Source organism: Rhodotorula paludigena, assembly GCF_050403205.1.
Source record: "Rhodotorula paludigena JCM10292 DNA, Rt_paludigena_JCM10292v1_ctg12, whole genome shotgun sequence".
In the NCBI taxonomy this organism is placed as follows: domain Eukaryota; kingdom Fungi; phylum Basidiomycota; class Microbotryomycetes; order Sporidiobolales; family Sporidiobolaceae; genus Rhodotorula; species Rhodotorula paludigena.
This window is the reverse complement of record NW_027481446.1, coordinates 276,548-294,856: the sequence shown is the minus strand read 5'-3', so window position 1 is coordinate 294,856 and position 18,309 is coordinate 276,548. Positions and strand designations below refer to the sequence as shown.

The 18,309-nt window shown below is 63.3% G+C and overlaps 5 protein-coding genes across 5 annotated transcripts; 3 read left to right on the top strand and 2 right to left on the bottom strand.

The window, feature by feature from the left end:
• Positions 1-64: 64 nt before the first annotated feature.
• Positions 65-2,666, top strand: JCM10292_001151 (glycoside hydrolase family 47 protein; the record flags this gene model as incomplete). Its single annotated transcript, XM_076648008.1, has 14 exons — positions 65-358; positions 418-461; positions 520-649; positions 754-873; positions 932-1,026; positions 1,087-1,096; positions 1,156-1,218; positions 1,276-1,334; positions 1,393-1,629; positions 1,690-1,711; positions 1,776-1,964; positions 2,046-2,228; positions 2,348-2,470; positions 2,544-2,666. 14 exons carry the CDS (start codon positions 65-67, stop codon positions 2,664-2,666), a joined length of 1,692 nt encoding a protein of 563 aa, XP_076506517.1.
• A 204-nt stretch (positions 2,667-2,870) lies between these two features.
• On the bottom strand, positions 2,871-4,134 carry GPI11 (mannose-ethanolamine phosphotransferase GPI11; the record flags this gene model as incomplete). The annotated part of the gene is made up of 5 exons (XM_076648007.1): positions 2,871-3,071; positions 3,136-3,244; positions 3,303-3,434; positions 3,492-3,577; positions 3,634-4,134. 5 exons carry the CDS (start codon positions 4,132-4,134, stop codon positions 2,871-2,873), a joined length of 1,029 nt encoding a protein of 342 aa, XP_076506516.1.
• A 217-nt stretch (positions 4,135-4,351) lies between these two features.
• Positions 4,352-7,225, bottom strand: JCM10292_001149 (uncharacterized protein; the record flags this gene model as incomplete). The annotated part of the gene is made up of 11 exons (XM_076648006.1): positions 4,352-4,407; positions 4,469-4,523; positions 4,585-4,669; positions 4,758-4,863; positions 4,949-5,449; positions 5,510-5,570; positions 5,648-5,745; positions 5,808-5,892; positions 5,951-6,058; positions 6,131-6,232; positions 6,293-7,225. The coding sequence occupies 11 exons, from the start codon at positions 7,223-7,225 to the stop codon at positions 4,352-4,354; spliced, it is 2,190 nt and encodes a 729-aa protein (XP_076506515.1).
• Positions 7,226-8,714: 1,489 nt separating this feature from the next.
• Positions 8,715-14,203, top strand: JCM10292_001148 (uncharacterized protein; the record flags this gene model as incomplete). The annotated part of the gene is made up of 13 exons (XM_076648005.1): positions 8,715-9,045; positions 9,103-10,926; positions 10,986-11,717; positions 11,875-11,928; positions 11,987-12,340; positions 12,399-12,488; positions 12,547-12,774; positions 13,000-13,155; positions 13,214-13,279; positions 13,339-13,497; positions 13,554-13,631; positions 13,691-14,122; positions 14,187-14,203. The coding sequence occupies 13 exons, from the start codon at positions 8,715-8,717 to the stop codon at positions 14,201-14,203; spliced, it is 4,521 nt and encodes a 1,506-aa protein (XP_076506514.1).
• A 732-nt stretch (positions 14,204-14,935) lies between these two features.
• JCM10292_001147 (uncharacterized protein) lies at positions 14,936-18,308 on the top strand (the record flags this gene model as incomplete). The annotated part of the gene is made up of 11 exons (XM_076648004.1): positions 14,936-15,010; positions 15,062-15,127; positions 15,187-15,230; positions 15,627-15,729; positions 15,783-15,860; positions 15,933-16,149; positions 16,209-16,442; positions 17,042-17,236; positions 17,335-17,450; positions 17,589-17,672; positions 17,724-18,308. 11 exons carry the CDS (start codon positions 14,936-14,938, stop codon positions 18,306-18,308), a joined length of 1,797 nt encoding a protein of 598 aa, XP_076506513.1.
• Between the last annotated feature and the right edge of the window lies 1 nt (position 18,309).

Here is an 18,309-nt window from a genome sequence, read left to right as displayed (position 1 = left end):
CGCTCTCCTCGCGACTTGGCCTCAGACTCTGCACTCTTCGCTCGTACTGAGGAGCAGCGGGAAGATGCCCAAACGAAAGGACGCTCAGCAGCCTCAGCCACGGCGAACAGAGCCTGCCCGCCCCGCCCCGGCTCGCCCTCCTGCCGCTCAGCCGAGTGGCCCCCACAAACCCTCGTACTGGCGACTCGCCTTCATCTTCCTCCGCATTGCAGTGTGCGCAGGGGCACTCTACGTCCTTTACCAGAAGCTGCACGGGCCAGCCCCAGTCACCGACGAAGCAGACGACCCCGAACGCGTTACCTTCGAGCCTATCGAGCGCGACGAGCACCGCCGGCAGGCCATCCTCGACGCTTTCAAGGCGAGTCTGCCGCGCGTTATGCTACTCAGCAACGTTCTGACCCTCTCTCGCGGCCGCAGCACTCGTACGAGGCATACGAGCGAGATGCATTCGGCTTCGACGAGTGCGTCGACTTGCTCATCTCGCTTTCACGCGTCAAGCTGACCGATTGAACCCGTCAGCTACCACCCGATCTCGCACAAGGGCAGCAATATGTCTCCGGCAGGGCCAGTCGGCTACTTCGTCATCGACAGTCTCGATTCACTCCTCCTCACCGGTCTCAAGGACGAGTACCAGCGCGCACGAGACTGGGTTGCGGAGCTCAGCTTCGACCTCGACGACAAGTTCCACACGTTCGAGGCAAGGGCCCGGTCTGGCGGGACCTGCTGGTCATCGCTGACTCTTGGCTCGAACAGATCACGATCCGCGTGCTCGGCGGGTTGCTCTCGGCGTATCACCTCTCGGGCGAGAAGGACCAGATGCTGCTCGACAAAGCCGTCGACCTCGCAGACCGCCTCTTGCCCGCTTTCGAGACCGTATGCTCCGGTGCGACCCCGTCGCGCGCTCTGTAACTGACCCTGTGCCACCGAGCAGGAGTCGGGCATCCCGATGAGCTTCGCCAACCTCGCAAAGCGGACTGGCATCCTTGACCACGACAACCGCGGACTGACGAGCGTCGCCGAGGCTGGGTGCGTGCCGTTTACGCCGCTGGAAAGGGGCCTCTTGGCTGACTTGGCGCTATCTTACAGCACTCTCCAGGTTCGCTTGCCGTATATAGGCCTGAATCGTACTCAACTAACTCGTCGCTGTCACGCCAGCTCGAGTTCAAGTACCTCTCGCAGCTCACGGGCAATCCAATCTATTGGCAGAAGGTCGAGAAGGTGCGCATCCAGGTCGCTTCTTTGCCACGACACGCAGACTGACTCTTCCGCGTGTAGGTCATGGAAGTCATTCGCGCTCAGCCGCACAAGGACGGCCTCGTACCCATCTTCATGCGGTGCGCACTACGTCTCATGCTTGCTCCACATTTGTCCGCTGACGCCTCTGCGCCGCAGGTCCGACACGGGCGACTTTGTCTTTTCCGACATCCGCCTCGGCTCGCGCGGCGACTCGTACTACGAGTACCTGTACAAACAGTTTGTGCAGACGAACGGGACCGAGCCCGTGTACCGCGATATGCACGTCCAGGCCATGGACGGCATCAAGCGCCACTTGCTCAAGCGGAGCGCGACGAGGGACTTGGTGTACACGAGCGAGCTGCTGCCGAGGCGGAATCCGGTTACGGGCGGGTTGTGCGTTCTTCTACGTTGTTCGTGATCGAGGACGGAACGCTGACCAGCCGATGCCTATAGCGAGATGGCCGACACACCAAAAGTACAACTCCACGATGCCTCAGGGTTGAAGTGAGCGATACTGACGCGTGCATCTGCCTCTACAGCAAGACCACCTCGTCTGCTTCCTCGGCGCGTCGCTCCTCCTCGGCGCGACCGACTCGAATCGCCTCCCCGTCCCGCCAGACGAGTCGCTTTTTACCGACGCGCAGCTCGACGACTGGTACGCCGGCAAGGCGCTCATCAAGACGTGCGTCGATACGTACACGAGCAGCAAGACGGGTCTTGCACCTGAGGTGCGTCGCTCGCTGCCTCTCTCCACCTTCCGTCCACCCTCCGGGCGGCGAGGCTGATGCAAAGCAAGGAGCCGCTCGCAGATCGTCAACTTTTACACCTCGCCCGCCGAAGCCCGCCGCAATCACCGCGAGTGGTTCATCAACTCGCGCAAGCTGACGCACCCGGACCCGCCCATCGACGCGCGCAACATCCTCCGCCCCGAGACGGCCGAGAGCCTCTTTGTCGCGTACCGCGTCACGGGCGATCCGATCTACCGCACTTGGGTGAGTGGGCATTGCTCTGGATCATGCTGCAGCAGGAGCGCGGGCGAAGCTGCTCGCACTGTTGCTGCTGGACGAGGATGCTGCGGATGCTCATTCCCACGCGTGCATGTGCGCAACAGGGCTGGACCATCTTCCAGGCGTTCGAGAAGCACTGCCGCCTGCCCGAAGGCGGGTATGCCAGCGTGCGCGACGTCGACCAGGTCCCCGTCGAGCACGAGGACCGCATGGAGACGTTCTGGATCGTGCGTCTCGTCCTTCGCTTTCATCATTCGCTTGCATTGTGTGCTGACCTCGCGCATCGCCGGCGAACTGCAGAGCGAGACACTCAAGTACTTGTTCCTCCTCTACTCGGAGAAGGAGGTCATTCCGCTGCAGGACTACACGCTCAACACCGAGGCGCATCCGCTGCCACGGTTCCAGCCTACCGTGGCGGTGTAAAGGTAAGTGTGTCGGCAAAAGCGGCGCTGGTCGCCGCGGTAGGAGTGCAAGCAGTGCAACGCAGCGAGTCGTTCTTCTCGCTGCTCGTGCGATCGGCCTCAAGCGAGAGGTCAGGATGCCTCTCAAAAGCATGTCGTTCGCGCCGGGTCAAGCTGTTCAAGCCGTCTATGCACCGCACTGCGCCCTCTCGCCCGCCTATCAGCGCTACTGTCTCTTCTTGCCCGACCCAGCAACCGCCTTGCTCCCCTCAGCCTGCTGCTTCTGCTGCTGCTCGTTCTGCTTGACCTCCTCGAGCACGTCCACCGCCGCGACGACCGCCGAGCGCCACCCGACCACAGCGAGCGAGACGAGCGTGCCGGCTGCGTGGCCGCCGAGCGCGCCGAGAATACACGTTGTGGGCCATTGCTGCATGGGAGGACTGAGAGTCAGCAAGCGAGCGGGCGCAGGATACTGGACGGGCAAGGCACACCTGCCATGGCCGGTCCCAGTCCAGCGGGATGGGGATCGCTCCGGCCCAGCAGCCACCGATGGCGCCCAGCGCAGGGGCGAGGAGCGCAATCTCGAGGTTGTCGTTTGGTCTGAACAGTGATGTCATCAGCTTCTGCGGGGCACGGAAACGGGACGGTGGGACCGTACGAAAGCGACGAGAAGAGCCGCAGCCACGTGTAACGCTCCTGCGGGGAGGTAAAGGGCGGGATGGCGATTGCGAGCGGGGTGATGGAGAGGAGGGAGAGGAGGAGGGACATGAGAAAGGTGCTCGTGACGTTGCTGCTAGGCGAGACTGGGTCAGCGGGGCCTGAGAATGCGTCGAGCGCAGGCACGCACGTCGTCAACGATGCGCCGAGCAGCACTGCACAGGCATGGAAGAATGCAGCACCCAGCAGGGTCACCATGACCGCTTGCGGGACGAACTGTCGGGAGAGAGGTCAGTATGCCCGAAGAACGAGACTGAGCAGGAAGGACGCACCGTCGTGTCTAGCCCGCCCGCCATGCCGCCCTTCCCGCCGCTCGAGCGCTTCTTGAACGACGCTGGTGCCTCTCCCCGGAGCGCCTTTGCCCACGTCCTGCTCAACGACGACTTGACCGGGCGGTCCTCCTCGCCGTCGTCGCCCTTCGCGGCCGCCCGCTTCGCCTGCGCCTTGCAGCTGCGCGCCCAGTACCCGAACCAGCACTGCACCGCCGCGACGAGCCCGCAGATGGTCGGAAGAGTGCCGAGCGGGTTGTCGACGAGCGCCTTGACGATGCGCGGCGGGCCGCGAATGACGAGGTCGACGTCGCGCGCAGAGATGACGAGGCTGTAGCCGATTGCGAGGAGCTGCAGAGGCACGCGCGGGATGTAGTGCGCGGTCGGGAGAGGATCGCTTGGAGTTCGAGGAGATGAAGCCGACGACGCAGTCAGACTCGCTGCACTGGGCTTGCTGGCCGACGCAGCAGGCTGTGCAGCTGCTCCGGCCTTCTTCTTGGCCATGGCAACGCGAGAAGGAGTTCGAGGCGCGAAGTTGCGATAGGAAAGCAAGCCGAGCAGCGAAGTGGGCGAGGTCCACGAGTCTCTCGAGGTTTTTCTGCGCGGGCAACGGTACGGGTGAAGTGACTATGCCTGCAGACAACTCTTTGAGCAACTACATTGGACGGCGGCACAGGCTGACAACAAGCATTCCTCCCCTTCTCCCGCCTCGAAGCCTCACTCAAGCGTCGGCCGGCAGCTCCCCATTCTTCTTCAGCTTGAGCTTGTAGTTCGAGACTGTGGGACGGTGGCGATGAGTAAGAGAAGCGGAAGCTAAGTGCGAGTGATCGGGACGCACTCTCGCGCGAGATCTGGTTCGACGTGACCGAATCGTCCGGCCACATGTTGACAATCTGTCGAGCACAATGTGAGCACGACCCCGCGGCGATGAAATATGAGCAGCACGACACGCACGCGCTGATAGAGCTGCTTGCGGGCGTTCTTGCCCGAGTACGGCTTCTGGCGGTCGACCTCGCGCGTCGTTGCCTTCTCCAGCGTCCTTTCGAGGCGAACACAAGAACGACGAGTCAGCCGAGGCAGCGAAGCGAAACCAGGCCGGCCAGCCCAGCGGCGATTGCGGAACGCACTGCTTCTCGCTCGTCAACTCGGACTTCTTGTCTTCGAGCTCGCCCGCCCGGTACAGCGCATCGCGGATCGTGTCGTTGAAGCGGAAGCGCCACTTTGGTTCGGCGGCTGAGAAAGCGCGCGAAAAAACCGCAGCACGATCAGCGCGATTGTTTCGACGCGAATAGATGCAGTCAGTCGGCGCCAAACGCACCAGTCTTCTCGTCTTCGTCGTCCTTGCCCGGCGCAGGCGAGCCGTCGGCGCCCTCGATCGCGCCGAGCAGCGGCGTCGCAATGGCAGGCGAGTCGCCGAAGCCAGGCATGCGCGAAGGCGGCTCCGGCGTCTTCCGCGCCGCGGCCGCAGCAGCAGCCGCCGCCGCCCCGTTCGCGACCGCGTCGAGCCCGTGCTCCTGCGCATGCTCGTACTCGGCGAGCTTGCGCTCGAACTCGGCGCGCTGGATCGGGTAGAGCGTGTCGATCTGCTTCTGCACAACCTTGAGGAGGTCGTCCTGCTGCGTCGACATCTCGTTGATGCGTGTCGGGTACACCTCGCGCTTGATGAGCTTCTTCATCGTGAACAGATTGTACGGGAAGATCTTGGGCATCATGGCGAAGAAGTCGTCGTCGTACTCGTCGATACGAAGGGCGTGCAGCGCAACGCTGAGGAGCGTCTCTTTCAGGTCGGGCGGGAACTTGTTCTTCTGCACCCAGGATGCTGCAAACCAGATAAGTGAGCTGAGTGCCGTTTGAAGGCAGACTTAGGCTTGCCACGCACTGTTGGCTACCTCGCGCTTGAGCATCTCGAAGTCGTCGAGCAGCTCCTGTGAGAACTCGCCCTGCGGTCGGCTCGCGTCATATCAGTACCGGACAGAGGAGTGATCCGAGCACGGTCATGTTGCGAGGTTAGACGCACGGGCTTGCGGACCTTCTTTTCAGGCTGCGCTGGCAACCCTCCTCCGAAGGCGGGAACACCCGGCGCAGGGCTGTTCGGGTTGCTCTCATCGGCGTGTACTGCACGCCAGGGAGAGCGCGTCAGCGAGCTGAATTCACAAGGGTCCGGAAGGGCGACTTACTGGGCTTGCCGTCTGCGCCAACGACCACCTTGTTCGACCTGCGCCTTGCAGCAGCGGAGGGGACAGGGTTGCCGTTCTCGTCGAACTGCAGGGTATACGGGTGAGTGGCAAGGCATGGCGCGGGGATGGCAAACGAGACGCACCTTGGGCTTGTTCTTCGATCCCTTGACCCGTCCGCGACGTGGTGCCACCTCCACTTCGCCGGAAACGATGAAGTAGCCCTCGCGCTTCGGCCGCGCGGAGAAGCGAGGCTACGGATGCCGAAACAAGGCAGGCATCAGCGAGCGGCTATGCAGCTGATGTAGCAGGTGGTCGGCACAAACCTCGTACAGCGCGATCTCCTCATCGTCGACAAAGGGGTCATTCACGTCGTACCCGCCGAAGCGACCGAGGACGACATTGGGCCCGCGCTTGCGGCGCTTCTTCTGCGCAAAGAAGGATGTATAAGCACCGCACTGAGAGTCGCGAAACGCGAGAGAGCCTACTGGAGGAGCACCGTCTGCGCCACCTTCTGCAGTCGGCTCGGCAGCCTTCTCCTTGCCCTTCTTTGGCCTCCTTCCGCCCTGCCCGTCGCTCTCGCTCCCCTCCTCCTCGCTCCCGTCGTCGCCCTTCTTCGGCTCCTCTTCCTCCTTGATGAACCCGGCCGCCTTGGCGAGCTCGTGCACGTTGTAGTCGGGCACCTCGACGCCCTTGCGCGGCGGGAGCGTGACCTCGAGGCGGACGGTCGCGCGGCGCTCCTTGGGCTCGAGAGGCGGCGGCGTCGGCGTCTGCTGGCGCTTCCTGCGGCGCTTCTTCTTCTCCTTGCCCTCGCCCTCGGCGCCCGTATCCCCTTCGCCGTCCTTCATCTCGGCATCGCCGTCGGCGCCATCGCCCTTCTTGGGCGACTTGGGCCTGGCTTCGCCCGTGGCCATGTCGACGTCGTCGCGCGCTCCGCTCGCCGTCGAGCTCGAGTCGTCGTCCGAATCGTCCTCCTCCGAGTCGTCGTCATCGTCGTCATCCTCTTCTACAGGGACCTTGGGCGTGCCCGTGCCGGAAGCTTCGACGTCGTCGTCGTCCGAGCCAGACCCGCCCTCGTCGTCCTCATCCTCTTCACCCGATGCCGCGCCATCGTCGTCCTCGTCCCCCTCGTCCTCGTCCGAGTCGTCCGAGTCGACAATGAGAATCTCCTTGCCGTGCGCGTCGGTGCCGAGAGACTGCCTCGCGCGGGGGACCTTGGCCCCACTCGACTCGCGCTTGACGGTGGGCGGACGCGGCGGGGCAAAGCCGTTTGGCGCGTGACTGGGCGAGCTGCTCTGCCCGGGAGGCGCGTCGTGCGAGGCGAGGGCCGCGCGCTCCATGCGGCCGAGAAGCGACGACGCGAAGCGCTCCTTGTCCTGCTCTGCGAACGGGTCGCCGTCCGGGTGCACGTCGGGAAGCATGATGGCACCCTGCACACGCGTCTGTGCGCTACCTGCGAGAGCGTGCGAGGCGGGGAAGTCGAGGCGAGAGCGCGGAGCGTGAGAACGCGTCGCACTTGCGCGCAAAACAGCGACGCAGCGACTGCCGCAGAGCGCGTAGGTAAGACCGGCTAGACCTGCGGTAGTACTCACTCGACCGTCAGCACGGCGCGCCTTTCGCGCTTGTGTGCTCGCGCTCTCGCTTGGCAGCCCTTCGCTTCTTCATCGCTCGCAAGCGACCATGCGTGCTTCGGGCAATCAGTCGGATCAGACGGGCTCGTCACATGTCGAGAGTGTCAACTCGAATGCCCGGTCTCTTTGCTGCCTTCCGGAATGTCCGCGTGCTCGTCCGTCTCTCCTGTTTGCTTCGTCTCTCCCGCTGAGCGCCGGCGTTTCTGCTGCTGCCGCGAGTCTCTGTACGCCTTCATCAGCGCTTAGGACTGTTCAAGGCGCAGTGTCGAGCATCCTGAGGGTACAGGGTCGGGTACGTCTTGGTTTCATTGCGACTCACTTCCGCGTCGGCTGACCCCGTTCATCAGCAGCATGCCGCCGTCTCTCACGCCGCAAGGCGAGGACGACCCACCTGAGCCGGCGACATATCACAGCCTCGGGCGCGCAAGCAGACATCGCCATCTGCCGCACCTCTTTCACCACCATCACCATCATCACCACGACCCTTCCTTCGACAAGACCCCGATGCTTGAGGACGAGCCACCGCTAGAGGAATTGCCGTCGCAGTACGAGCAGCCGGCATGGGAGGAGCGGCGCTCACGTCGAGCTGATGACGAGGATGAGGAGGCGAAAGGGCAGTCTGGTTAGTTCGCGTTCCTCTGGCCTCGCTTTCCTAAAGCTGAAGTGGCGCAAACGTTCGCCATGCAGATACCTTGACAGACTCGGGCGAGTCAGACGCTCCTCGCGGATTCTCGCCGCAGTCGTCAGATGAGGACTCGGACGTCGGCAAGCGATCTTCCCCCGCTTGCCTTGCTCTGCGCTAACGCTGGGCTCGACAGGTCCTGCCACGACCTCCTTCAATCGCACACCTCGAGCATCCATCCAGGCTCCGCCCCCGTTGACTTCCGCACAGCTTCCTTCAGCATTCGCTCCTCCGCCTCGGCCGCCCTTCTCCCGCCAGCCCGCCAGCCCCCCTCCTCCAGCACCGCCCTTCGCCCGGTACACTTCGTCTCCGCAGCAGGCGTCCTTGCCGCCGAACCGCATCACGGCCTCACCGCCGCAAGTCCCACTGCAGGACCAGCAGCTCGCCGTCGCCGACTGGATCCAGGCGCACCCGTCTAACGCTTCGCCAAGCGCTACACAGGCGCCAAGTTCGATAAACACTGCAAGTGGAGCACCGCAGTACTTGAGGGAGTCGGAAAGGCCGCAGCAGCAAGGCTACGCGGCGCCGCAACCATTTCCTCGGCCGTCGGAGCGGCAACGCCCGCCCCGACAGGCATATTCACCGCCGTCAGCAGCTATGCCTGCACCGTCGTATGTGTCGACAGGTCCGCGTGGTACGATGCAACCGACAGGCGGGCAGGACCTACGCCCGACTTCGCCTCCCCTGTCGTACTCGCCGGTCCCTCAGCCTTCACGCATTCCTTACGGTGTACGCGACTCGCCTCAGCAGAGCGTGCCCGTCGATCGCGGCGAGGTGCCCGCCAAGCAGCGTCGCCGTCCCGCTCGCGAGCCGCAGAGTCCCTTCGAGTCGACTTACTCGAGCGACGAGACTTCGAGCCCGACGAGTCCGACGACCGCTCCCGTGCAGAGACGGCAGCTGGATCAGAGCTCATACCGCAGTCAGCCGCGTACGTTTCTCAGTCCTGTGTCGAGATCGGCACGCCCACTGACCTTCACGCTTGCAGCTCCGCCGAGCTTCGCCGTCAACCTGCCGCCAGGTCCTCCTTCATTCGAGCGCCCTCAGCAGCCCAACGCACGCCCTGCACTTCCGCAACCGTACCAGGACCCTCCGCGGCAGCTCGCAGGCTACGAGCAGCCGGCTCGCCTGCCGCCGCGCTTCGACAGCGCTGCGCCTCCTCCAATATCGACCCCGTATGACAGCCGGTCTCCCTCAAGCATTCCGTTGCCGCCGTACGGCACACCCGCTGTCGCAGAGGCAGCGCCAGCGCCAAGCTATCAGCGGGCACAGGCTCTTCGCCCGCCTTCGGCATCTGCGCAATACCGCGACGGTCCTCCTCTCGCACCAGCTCCTCTCGATGCCGCCGAAGCGTCTCGTCCGCGCAGCACGCGGCCATATCGCCCTGAGCAATTTCGGCCTGCAACGCTTCCGCCCGTCGCCGAAAGCGCCTCTCCCGATGCGTCAGCGAATCTCTCGGACGAAGATCTGAGCGCAGCTCAGCCCGCTCCGCCTGACCAGCCGTCGAATCACGCGTCCGGTGCGCTGCATCGTCGTCCCGACGACGCAATGCCTGCGTCTCAACCGACCCAGGTCTTCAGCCCAGCGCCTCGCACCCCGTTCTCGACTGCGGCAGCTCCGCACGTTTCGCCGCCGCGAGCCACGGAAACAGCGTATCCGCCTCCATTCGTAGCGTCAATGGCGCCTACACCTCCACAGTCATTCATCCCTGTCGCGGCTTCTGCGTTCGTGCCGGCCCCGGCATCCGCGCCTCCGCGGGCCGCGTTCCCGGCGCCTTCAGCGCCTCTCGCCGCGGCAGGTTCTCCGACACCCTATCTCGCTAGCGCATCATCGCGCCCTTCCGCGGCATCACCTGCATTCGACGCGCGCGCCAGCGAGGGCCATTCGAACGCCTATCCTCCCTCCAATCCTCCCGCCGCTGCGCCCATGGCATCCATGGGCGGACCGAGCGCTCCGCCGTACTTCCCCTCGCCCGCGCGCCTCCCGAGTGAGGTGGCACCACCGCCGAACAGCTTCGCCGCGCAGCCTTCGGGCTTCCAGCAGCCACAGCAGCAGATCGGCGTGCCGACGACTGTCGCTCCGCCGCAGATCGGTTTTGCTCCTGCCCCTCCGTCCTTTCTGCAGTCCGAGCCGCAGCAGCTACAGCAGCGGCCGTACGACTTCGAGCGCAGCGAAGTCGCTCCGCAACCCGAGTCGGCTCAGCAGGATCCGTACCAGCCTCGCCCGTCGACGAGTGAGAGCGCGCCTTCCGTTACTCCGCCCGATCTCGCTGCTGCCAGCGCCGGTGCAGGAGCGGGCGGCGTTGCCGCAGCAGGCTGGCACGGCGGCGAGCGCGAGCGCGAGCAGCCGGACGACTTGAGCGATTCGTCCGCGCCGGTCGAGACGCCTGCTGCGTCAGACACCGACTCTGACTCGGATCCGGGAGCGCGCGACGCGCCGAGGACGGAGAAGGAGCGCTCGCTGCCGCCGCTCGACACGCGCCCTGAACCCTCCTCGTTCGACCAGCGCGAACCCGTCACTACGCCGACCGACTCGTCTGTCGACGATCGCACGGACGACGAGCGTGAGCAGCCGTGGACTGTACCAGCGGGGAGGCGGCAGCCGAGGGAGGAGGCTGAGCGATTCAACGATTCGGAAGATGGACCCGATCCGCCAACGGCTACTTCGTCTGTCGGCGGCGAAGATCCGCTTCAACCTGTCGCGCGTAACCGCTCGGCCGCGCCGCAGAAGGACGATGTGGCTACTGACTCGGAGTATGAGGGCGACAACGAGGACGACCGAGATGGCGCACCAAGCCGACCGCTAGTAGAAGGTACGTCCTGGCCCCCTCTAGCGCGCATTCATGAGTCGTCTCACATCCGTGATTAGCAGGTCGCGACAGCGAGTCCTTCGGTCGCGACAGCTCCCGCACGCCTCGCTCTGCCAACGCCGGCCAGCAAGTCGACGACGGCGAGCCCTCATCAGCCGACGATGTCGATCAAAAGGACGGCGTCGAAAGCCGCAGCCGTTCTGGCGAGCCAGCGGACAGGCTTGCCACCGCGTCGGGCGGCGGAGCCGGCGGCTTCGACAGCGACGATGCTGGGTCGGACAACGAGGACGATGCGCGTCGTCCTAAGCGCGGCGCAATCGATCGTGAGGGCGACCGAGACGAGAACAAGCTCGATGACAACGCCGACGACAAGTTCGACGATGCGAAGAATGTCGACGAGCCGGCCTCGCGGCAGAGCAAGACGAGCTTTCGGCGCGAAGACGGCGAGGATGGAGGCGACTCAATCGGGGAGGACTCGCGCGCGAACGGCGGCACTGATGCAAGAACGCTGTCCGACGAGGAGCTCGACCCGGACGCGAAGCAGCCAACTCGCGACGCGGGTCGCGACGACGATGTCGACGACTCGGTGGCACCGTCCAGCTCACGAGACCTCGGCGATGCTGCAGGCGACAACGACAGGACGGATCGACGGCAGGATCTTGATGGCGGTGATGGCTACGGCGGTGCCCCTTCCAAATCTCCGGACCTAGCGGACGTCGATGAGACGGATCGTCCGCAGACCGCCAACAAGTGGGCCGACAAGGATGAAATGGCGGATCAATCCGCTGCTGGAGGTGCGCTGTCTCTCGTAGACGAGCCTGTTGGTCGGTGCTCACTCTAGGCATGAAAGATCGGATGGACAGCTACGAACCCGAAGCAGCAGGCCGCGGCAACACGGGTGCGCTCCTCTCGCTTTGTCGCTTTGAATGACACTCATCTCGAGTCCGACAGACGACTACTCCAAGACGAACGACGGCCAACTCGACAACTACGGCAACGGCAACGGTCCGTCTCACGCTCATTCGCTGTGGATTTCTTTGCCTCTCTGACTCACAGATTGCAGACGCGCGGCAGTCCGACTACAGAGATGACGGTCTCGGCGGCGGCGGCAGCGGCAGCGATAGCGCCTCGGCTTTCTCCCGTGACCGTGACGATGGGTACTACGGCGACAACGACTCTTCGCTCCGGAACGGAGACCGTGACACATCATACGCGAATGCCGACCGGTACAATGATCGCGACAATTGGAGCGGTCAAGGAGACTACGACGCCGGTGACCAATTTGCCGATGGTGACCGGTATCGCGGAGTCACCGACGAGGAGCGCAACGGCTATCGTGATCGAGACGACGGCTACGATACTGAGGAAGATTACGGCGCCGAGCGGCGCCATCACAGGGAGCCGCTCTCTGAATACGGTGCGTTGCGTTGGCTGCACATTTGCACAGATTGTATTCATCCGACATTGACATACAGGCGAGACGGACGATGCCATGCACGCCGCCCAGTACGGGCATCACGAGCATCACGAGCATCACGATCCTTTCGAAGAAGAGCTAGAAGAAGGTCGGTCAGCTTCCGGAGGCGTGCCGGGGACGAAGCTCACGTCTTATCCGCGGTACAGCTAAGCAGCGCTACGACAAAGCGCTATGGACGTTGTCTCGCCGCGCTCGCATCCGCCGCGCTCATCCTGAAGCGGTCAGCGAGGCGTTTTTCCACGTGCTCGACGCCTCCTACGACCTTCGCGTCCTCGAGCGCCAACATGCCGAGGAACAGGAGGAACGCCTTTCTCGCCATCATCGCCACTCTCGCCGACCACACTTGTCACACATCGAGCCCACGCCATTTCCGGGTGCGCGATGATCGCTGTACCGCCCCTCCGCCAGCGCACTGACACCGTTGATCGCTCAGAACCTCACGAGTGTGGCTTGCAGTACGCCATGTGCTTCTCTGCGTGCATTAAGCTTCTGCTGAGACTTACTATCCCTATACCTGCACTCTCGCAGCGACGAGCGATTTGGTGAGTCGCATCAGGTCGACCGCCTCCTCAAGTACTTCGCTGACGTACCCTTCGCAGATGCCGGACTGCGAGCGTACGCCGCGCACACCGACAGCAAGATCCAGGCGTTTGAGCACGAGCAGTATTCTCGCCACCGGCGCAGCGAAGACGAGCTTGAACGTCTTCATGCCCGACTCGAAGAACACGACCTCCACATGGAAGAGCGTCATCTTGGTACACTCTCTGCCTCGTCTTCCAATATGCGCAGCGTTGACGTCCTGCTCGTAAACAGCACATCACGACGCACATACGACTGCAGAAGCTGATGGTCATCGCGGACCGGACGACATCGATCATGGTCTGTCTCGCGCCTTGCTCTCGTGGGCACCGCGCAAGACTCACACACGCTGCGCGCAGATGCGGCGGACAAGGAGCACGACGAAGCTCTCGCTCGCGTCCGCAAAGCGCAGCAGAACGCCCGCCGTCATCCGAACTCGCGGCAAGCCTCCGTAGAGCTCGCTGCGGCCCACCGGCATCTGGAAGACGTGGAGAAGCAGCACGATGAGCAGCACCAAGGTCGGCAAGACACGGGGGCTAAGACGGATCCACGCTGACGCACGTGCGCCAAACAGCTCTTGCCGACAGGCATGCCGCACTTCTAAAGGACCCTCACGCTCATCCAGACGAGATTGCGGAAGCACTGCACGATCGTACGTCAGCCCGCGCTTGTTCTGCCGATCTCCAGTCTGACAATCATGGCATTGGACAGGTCACCGCTCTGCCGTCCACCGCTTACACCGAGCGCGCAACAAGCTCGCCGACGCGCAGTCGGAGCTCGACGCTGCCGAGCACGCACGCCCGTCCAATGAGCGTCATGTCGCTGTTGCGAGGCGTCGCGTCGAAGCGGCGCGCGAAGCGGTGGAAGACGCCGAGAAGGAGGAGCGGGACCTCCGCCCTGAATCCGATCCGGCCCATCGACAGGAAATGGCCGCGCTCACGACTGCACACGCCGCGGCACTCGTCGACCGCCGTCGCAAGGAGCTGGCTGAAGTCGAGAACGATGCTCATGCTTCTCCTGAAGCCGTCGAGCGGGCGAAGGAGCGCGTCAAGGAGGCGGCGGAACATCACGAGTCGGCGATGAATGCAGAAAAGCAGGGACGAGAAGCCGCCGACGAGGATGCACGCGATGCTGGACGCACCGGTACGCGAAGCTCGTTGCTGTCCTCGAATCGACTTCACTGACTCTCTCTTGAGCAGACCCGCAGTCGTCAACTCGCGCTGACCCGCACACACAAGACGGTCGCCCCGCCCATCTTCACGATGCGCATCACGAACGTGAAGCTGGTACAGCAGAAGAGTCGCCGTTCCACCCGCAAAGTCGTCAGCCAGCGGATTCCGAGCCGAACAGCCAGCTCACCGGGCGCGACCATCAAGGCAAGCATCCTCAAGAGCCGTCAGCTACCAAGCCGGCGAAAACCAGCGGTATGAACTGCTGCATGTCGCTCAGAAATTGAGCGCGGCTGAAAGGATTATGGTTCTCTTGCAGTCGCAGCTCGGGCTCACGAGGCTGATCAGCACGACGCGCTGTCTGCCAGGCGTCGCAAGCAGTCCCATTCTCTTCAAGAGGCCGACACTCGTGTCCACGAGGCTCGCGAGGCGCTCGCGGTCGCGCCAGCGGGCTCCGCCGCTCACGCAGCCGCGCAGCAACGCTTGGACGAGGCCTTGGCTCATCGTGCCCGGCATCACGAACTGCACCGCCAGGCCGTAACTGCAGAGCGTATCTCCGCCAAAAAGCTGTGTATGCTAAGCTGGCTCTCTTAATGTGGCCGAGGCTGACCTCGTCTGGCTTTTGTAGCGCATCACGCACGCGCTGGACATGCAGCACACGACGTCCGCGAGGCCGAGCGGCCGGTCAGTCAAGCCGAACAAGATGTGAGGGCAGCGGAGGCGGCGGTCAACGCAAACCCGCGCGATATCGAGGCGCAACGACAACTTGCACAAGCTCGACATCGTCATGATCTCGTTAGCTCGGCGCACCGCGCAAGCCGTCGGCGGCATGACCACCTCGACGCCAAGGCTCGATCCCACGGTACGAGCGTGCCCTATCATGCGATAGACTCTCGCTGACGACCGTCCTCAGACGCAGCAGAGCGTCTCCGTCACCACGTTGCGGGCTCTGCGGAGTACAATCAAGCCGTCGCAGAACGTACGCCCATACGGGAATTGTCGTCGAGACGACTGACCGATACGGGTTCGGTTTCGCAGATCGACGAGCAACAATCGACCTTGCCCGAAGTCGTCGCCACAAAGTAGACGCAGCCGCTGCCGATGTACACGTCGCCGCCGTCGCTCTTTCGACTGCTCGCGAACGGCATGGCGAGGAATCGCAGGAGTACCTCGCCGCACAAACGCGCCTCGCAGACACGCAGCGACGGCTCGACAAGCTCAAGCGCAAGCACCGCCACACGGAAACGGCGATGCGCGACATGCACGGGCATCTCTGTATGTCTCTCCTTCTCTCGAGATCTACGTCTCTCTCCGCTCTACTGACGCATTTCTGCGCGCGACCCGTTACAGCGCACCGCGAAGACGCCGAACTCGCTTCGCAAGACGTAGAGCACGCCCACCGCGCGGTTCTCGATGCGAAGCGCGACGTCGAATCTGCGAGATTGGGCGCGAGCGTTCCAACCGATCACATTGCGCAGGAGCGCCTCCTTCACGCCCAGCATCGCCACCGACTCGCACAGCGGCGATTGCACAAACATCAAGATCGACATGCGCATCTCGCTGCAGAGGCTGTGGCCGCAGGTGAGACTCTAGCTGAAGTTGCAGCTAAACAAGACTAACCTCAGTCACCGCAGATACCGCGGCTCAGCTTGGCCAAGCCCGTCAGAACCATCAAGAAGGCTCCGCCGAACATCTCGCCGCCGTCAAAGATCGTGCGTCGCCCTTTAGCAGTGCCATTTCAGCGCTAACGATCCAGCTCAACAGACCATCGCGCTGTGACACAGCTTCGACAGCATCATCATCGCGCTCTGCTCAACGCTCGTGTCGAGCGCATGCATGCGCATCGCAATCTCAAGCGCCTCAAGGCAACTCGTCCGGCCGACACTGCAGCGATATCGGAAGCCGAAGCACATGTCGAAGCTGCCGACGAGCGGTTGCGGCACCATGCAGCTCAGCATGCACTGCTCGGGCGAGAGGAAAAAGGATTACGTCGCCACCTTCGTGCGTATTTTACGATGGCTAGCGTACTCGCATATGCCGACTGACTCGCCCATCCGCAGCTCATCAGCTCGTCGCTGCACACGCTTGCGAGGTGGTGCAGCAGTCCGAGCAGCACGTCAAGGATCTCCAAGGCCGTGTCGAAGCGCTGGAACGCGACATCGAGCGACATCCGCACGACACGAGCGCAAAGCGGCATCTCGCGTCTGCACAACAAGAGCTGAAGCACGCGCGCCAGACTCACGGGCGAGCTAAGGCTCATCTGGATCACGCCCACGCCCATCACGAGTATCACGGTGCGTATTGCAGTCGCCCACCTCGGGCGGGTCTGATCGGAATCGATCCTGCAGAGACTTTGGCCGTTGCACGCACCGCCAGTCGTGAACACGGTCGCAGTAGCGCCGCGCATCGCGAAGCACTGCACGCTCGTACGTTGCTGCTTGGCATTCACCTCATACTTGTCGACTAACCACTTGTTCGAGATCAGATACCGAAGCCGCTCGACGACTGCACGATTCGCACCGACTGAAAGTCAAGGACGCCGAGGATGAAGCTCGCGAGGCCAGAAAGGCGGTCAAGCGGGGCGACGAAGGCGCTCAAGAACGACTCGAGCAAGCCGAAGCCGTCCTCAAGAAGCGGCGAGCCAAGGCGACGGTTATCGGGTCGATGCATCGTCACGCTCAAGCGAAGCGAGATTTCCACCGCGCGTTTCCGTCAATTGCCCCTGCCCGTCGAGCGGTTTAGTAACGCCGATGCTCACCTGCAGACACTCAGAACGGGCTCACGCAACACGCACCAGGGTCTACTGAGCACAAGGAGCACCTTCGTCGACGCGAGTTCCTCTTTCTCATCCCTGGAAGTGAGCAAGACTAACGCGTTCTTACCCTTCTGCCAGACCACCTCGCATCGGCACACCTCCTCACCCACCATCATCACAAGGTGGAACGCCTCGAGAAGATCGCTTCGTCGGGATCGGCCTCAGAGCGCCAAGCTGCCGCGAAGAAGCTTAAGAAGCAGCGCGACAAGCTTACGCAGCACGAGAAGTACCATACGCGGCTGCTTGTGCAACATCCGCACCTCGCCGAGAAGAGTACGGATGGACAGCCGCATCCAGTCAACAGCTCTGAGCGTGAGCTTCGAGGTCTCTCGCTGTCATTTTTCAGCTGAACACACCTCTGCTGCTCGCAGCTCTCGACACTCGCATTCAATCCGCCGATCACAAGGTGCACGCCGATCACGAGCATCTCGCGCGTGCCGAACACGAGCTTCAGCAGGACCCGAAGCGCGCCGATCTCCAGGCGCGGGTTCGAGCCGCACAGCACAAGCTCGAACGAGATGAGCGTCAAAAGCGGTCGCTCAAGCGCGAGGAACGGGTTGTTGGCGAGTTATTCGTGCTCGCTTCTACAAATTGAGACGGGATGCTCACGCTCGTATCATCGCAGCCACGGGTCATGCACTGGACGCCTTTCACCAACTTCCAGTCGAAGAACAGACGGAAAAGAAGCATCATCACCTGCTACGCCAACGTGAGTTCAAGCCCTATCCGCTCATGACTGTGCTGAGTGATCATTCCGCAGATCATGCCGCATCGGCTCGTCGCCTCCGCGACCTCCGACGTGCCCACGCAGCTTCGCGCTCAGCAGCGATCAGCGCGGTGGAGCGACATGCTCGGGACCGTTCAGCCGAGTCAGAACGCGCTATGGCTGAGGCACAAGCTGGCTACAAGGAGCACAGTCGCCAGCTCAAGGAGCACGAGCACGCGTTTCGGCAGCTCGAGGAGCGCGAGGCGATTCGCGAGCAGGGGAGGGAGCGAGAAGTCGCACGCGCGGCCCGCCAAACGCGACACTGGGAGCATCAACGTCGCGCGACTGAGTCGAAGGAAGCGCGTCGGGCAGAAGAGCGGGCCCGAGACCCCGAAGGCGCCACGAAGCGACAAGCCGCCGTCGACGCCCAACGTGCGGAGCGCAAGCACACGAAGCACAAGCATCGCCTCCTTCAGACCCGTCACCGCGACTCCCGTTCGACTGCTCATGCCGCGGATGCTCGCATTGCGCGACTTCAAGCAGATCATGCTCTCGCACCTCACGACAGTCACAGCTCGCGCGAGCTGCATGCAGCTCGCCAGGCTGCCGAAGAAGCCGGGAACCACCGTCACCATCTGAA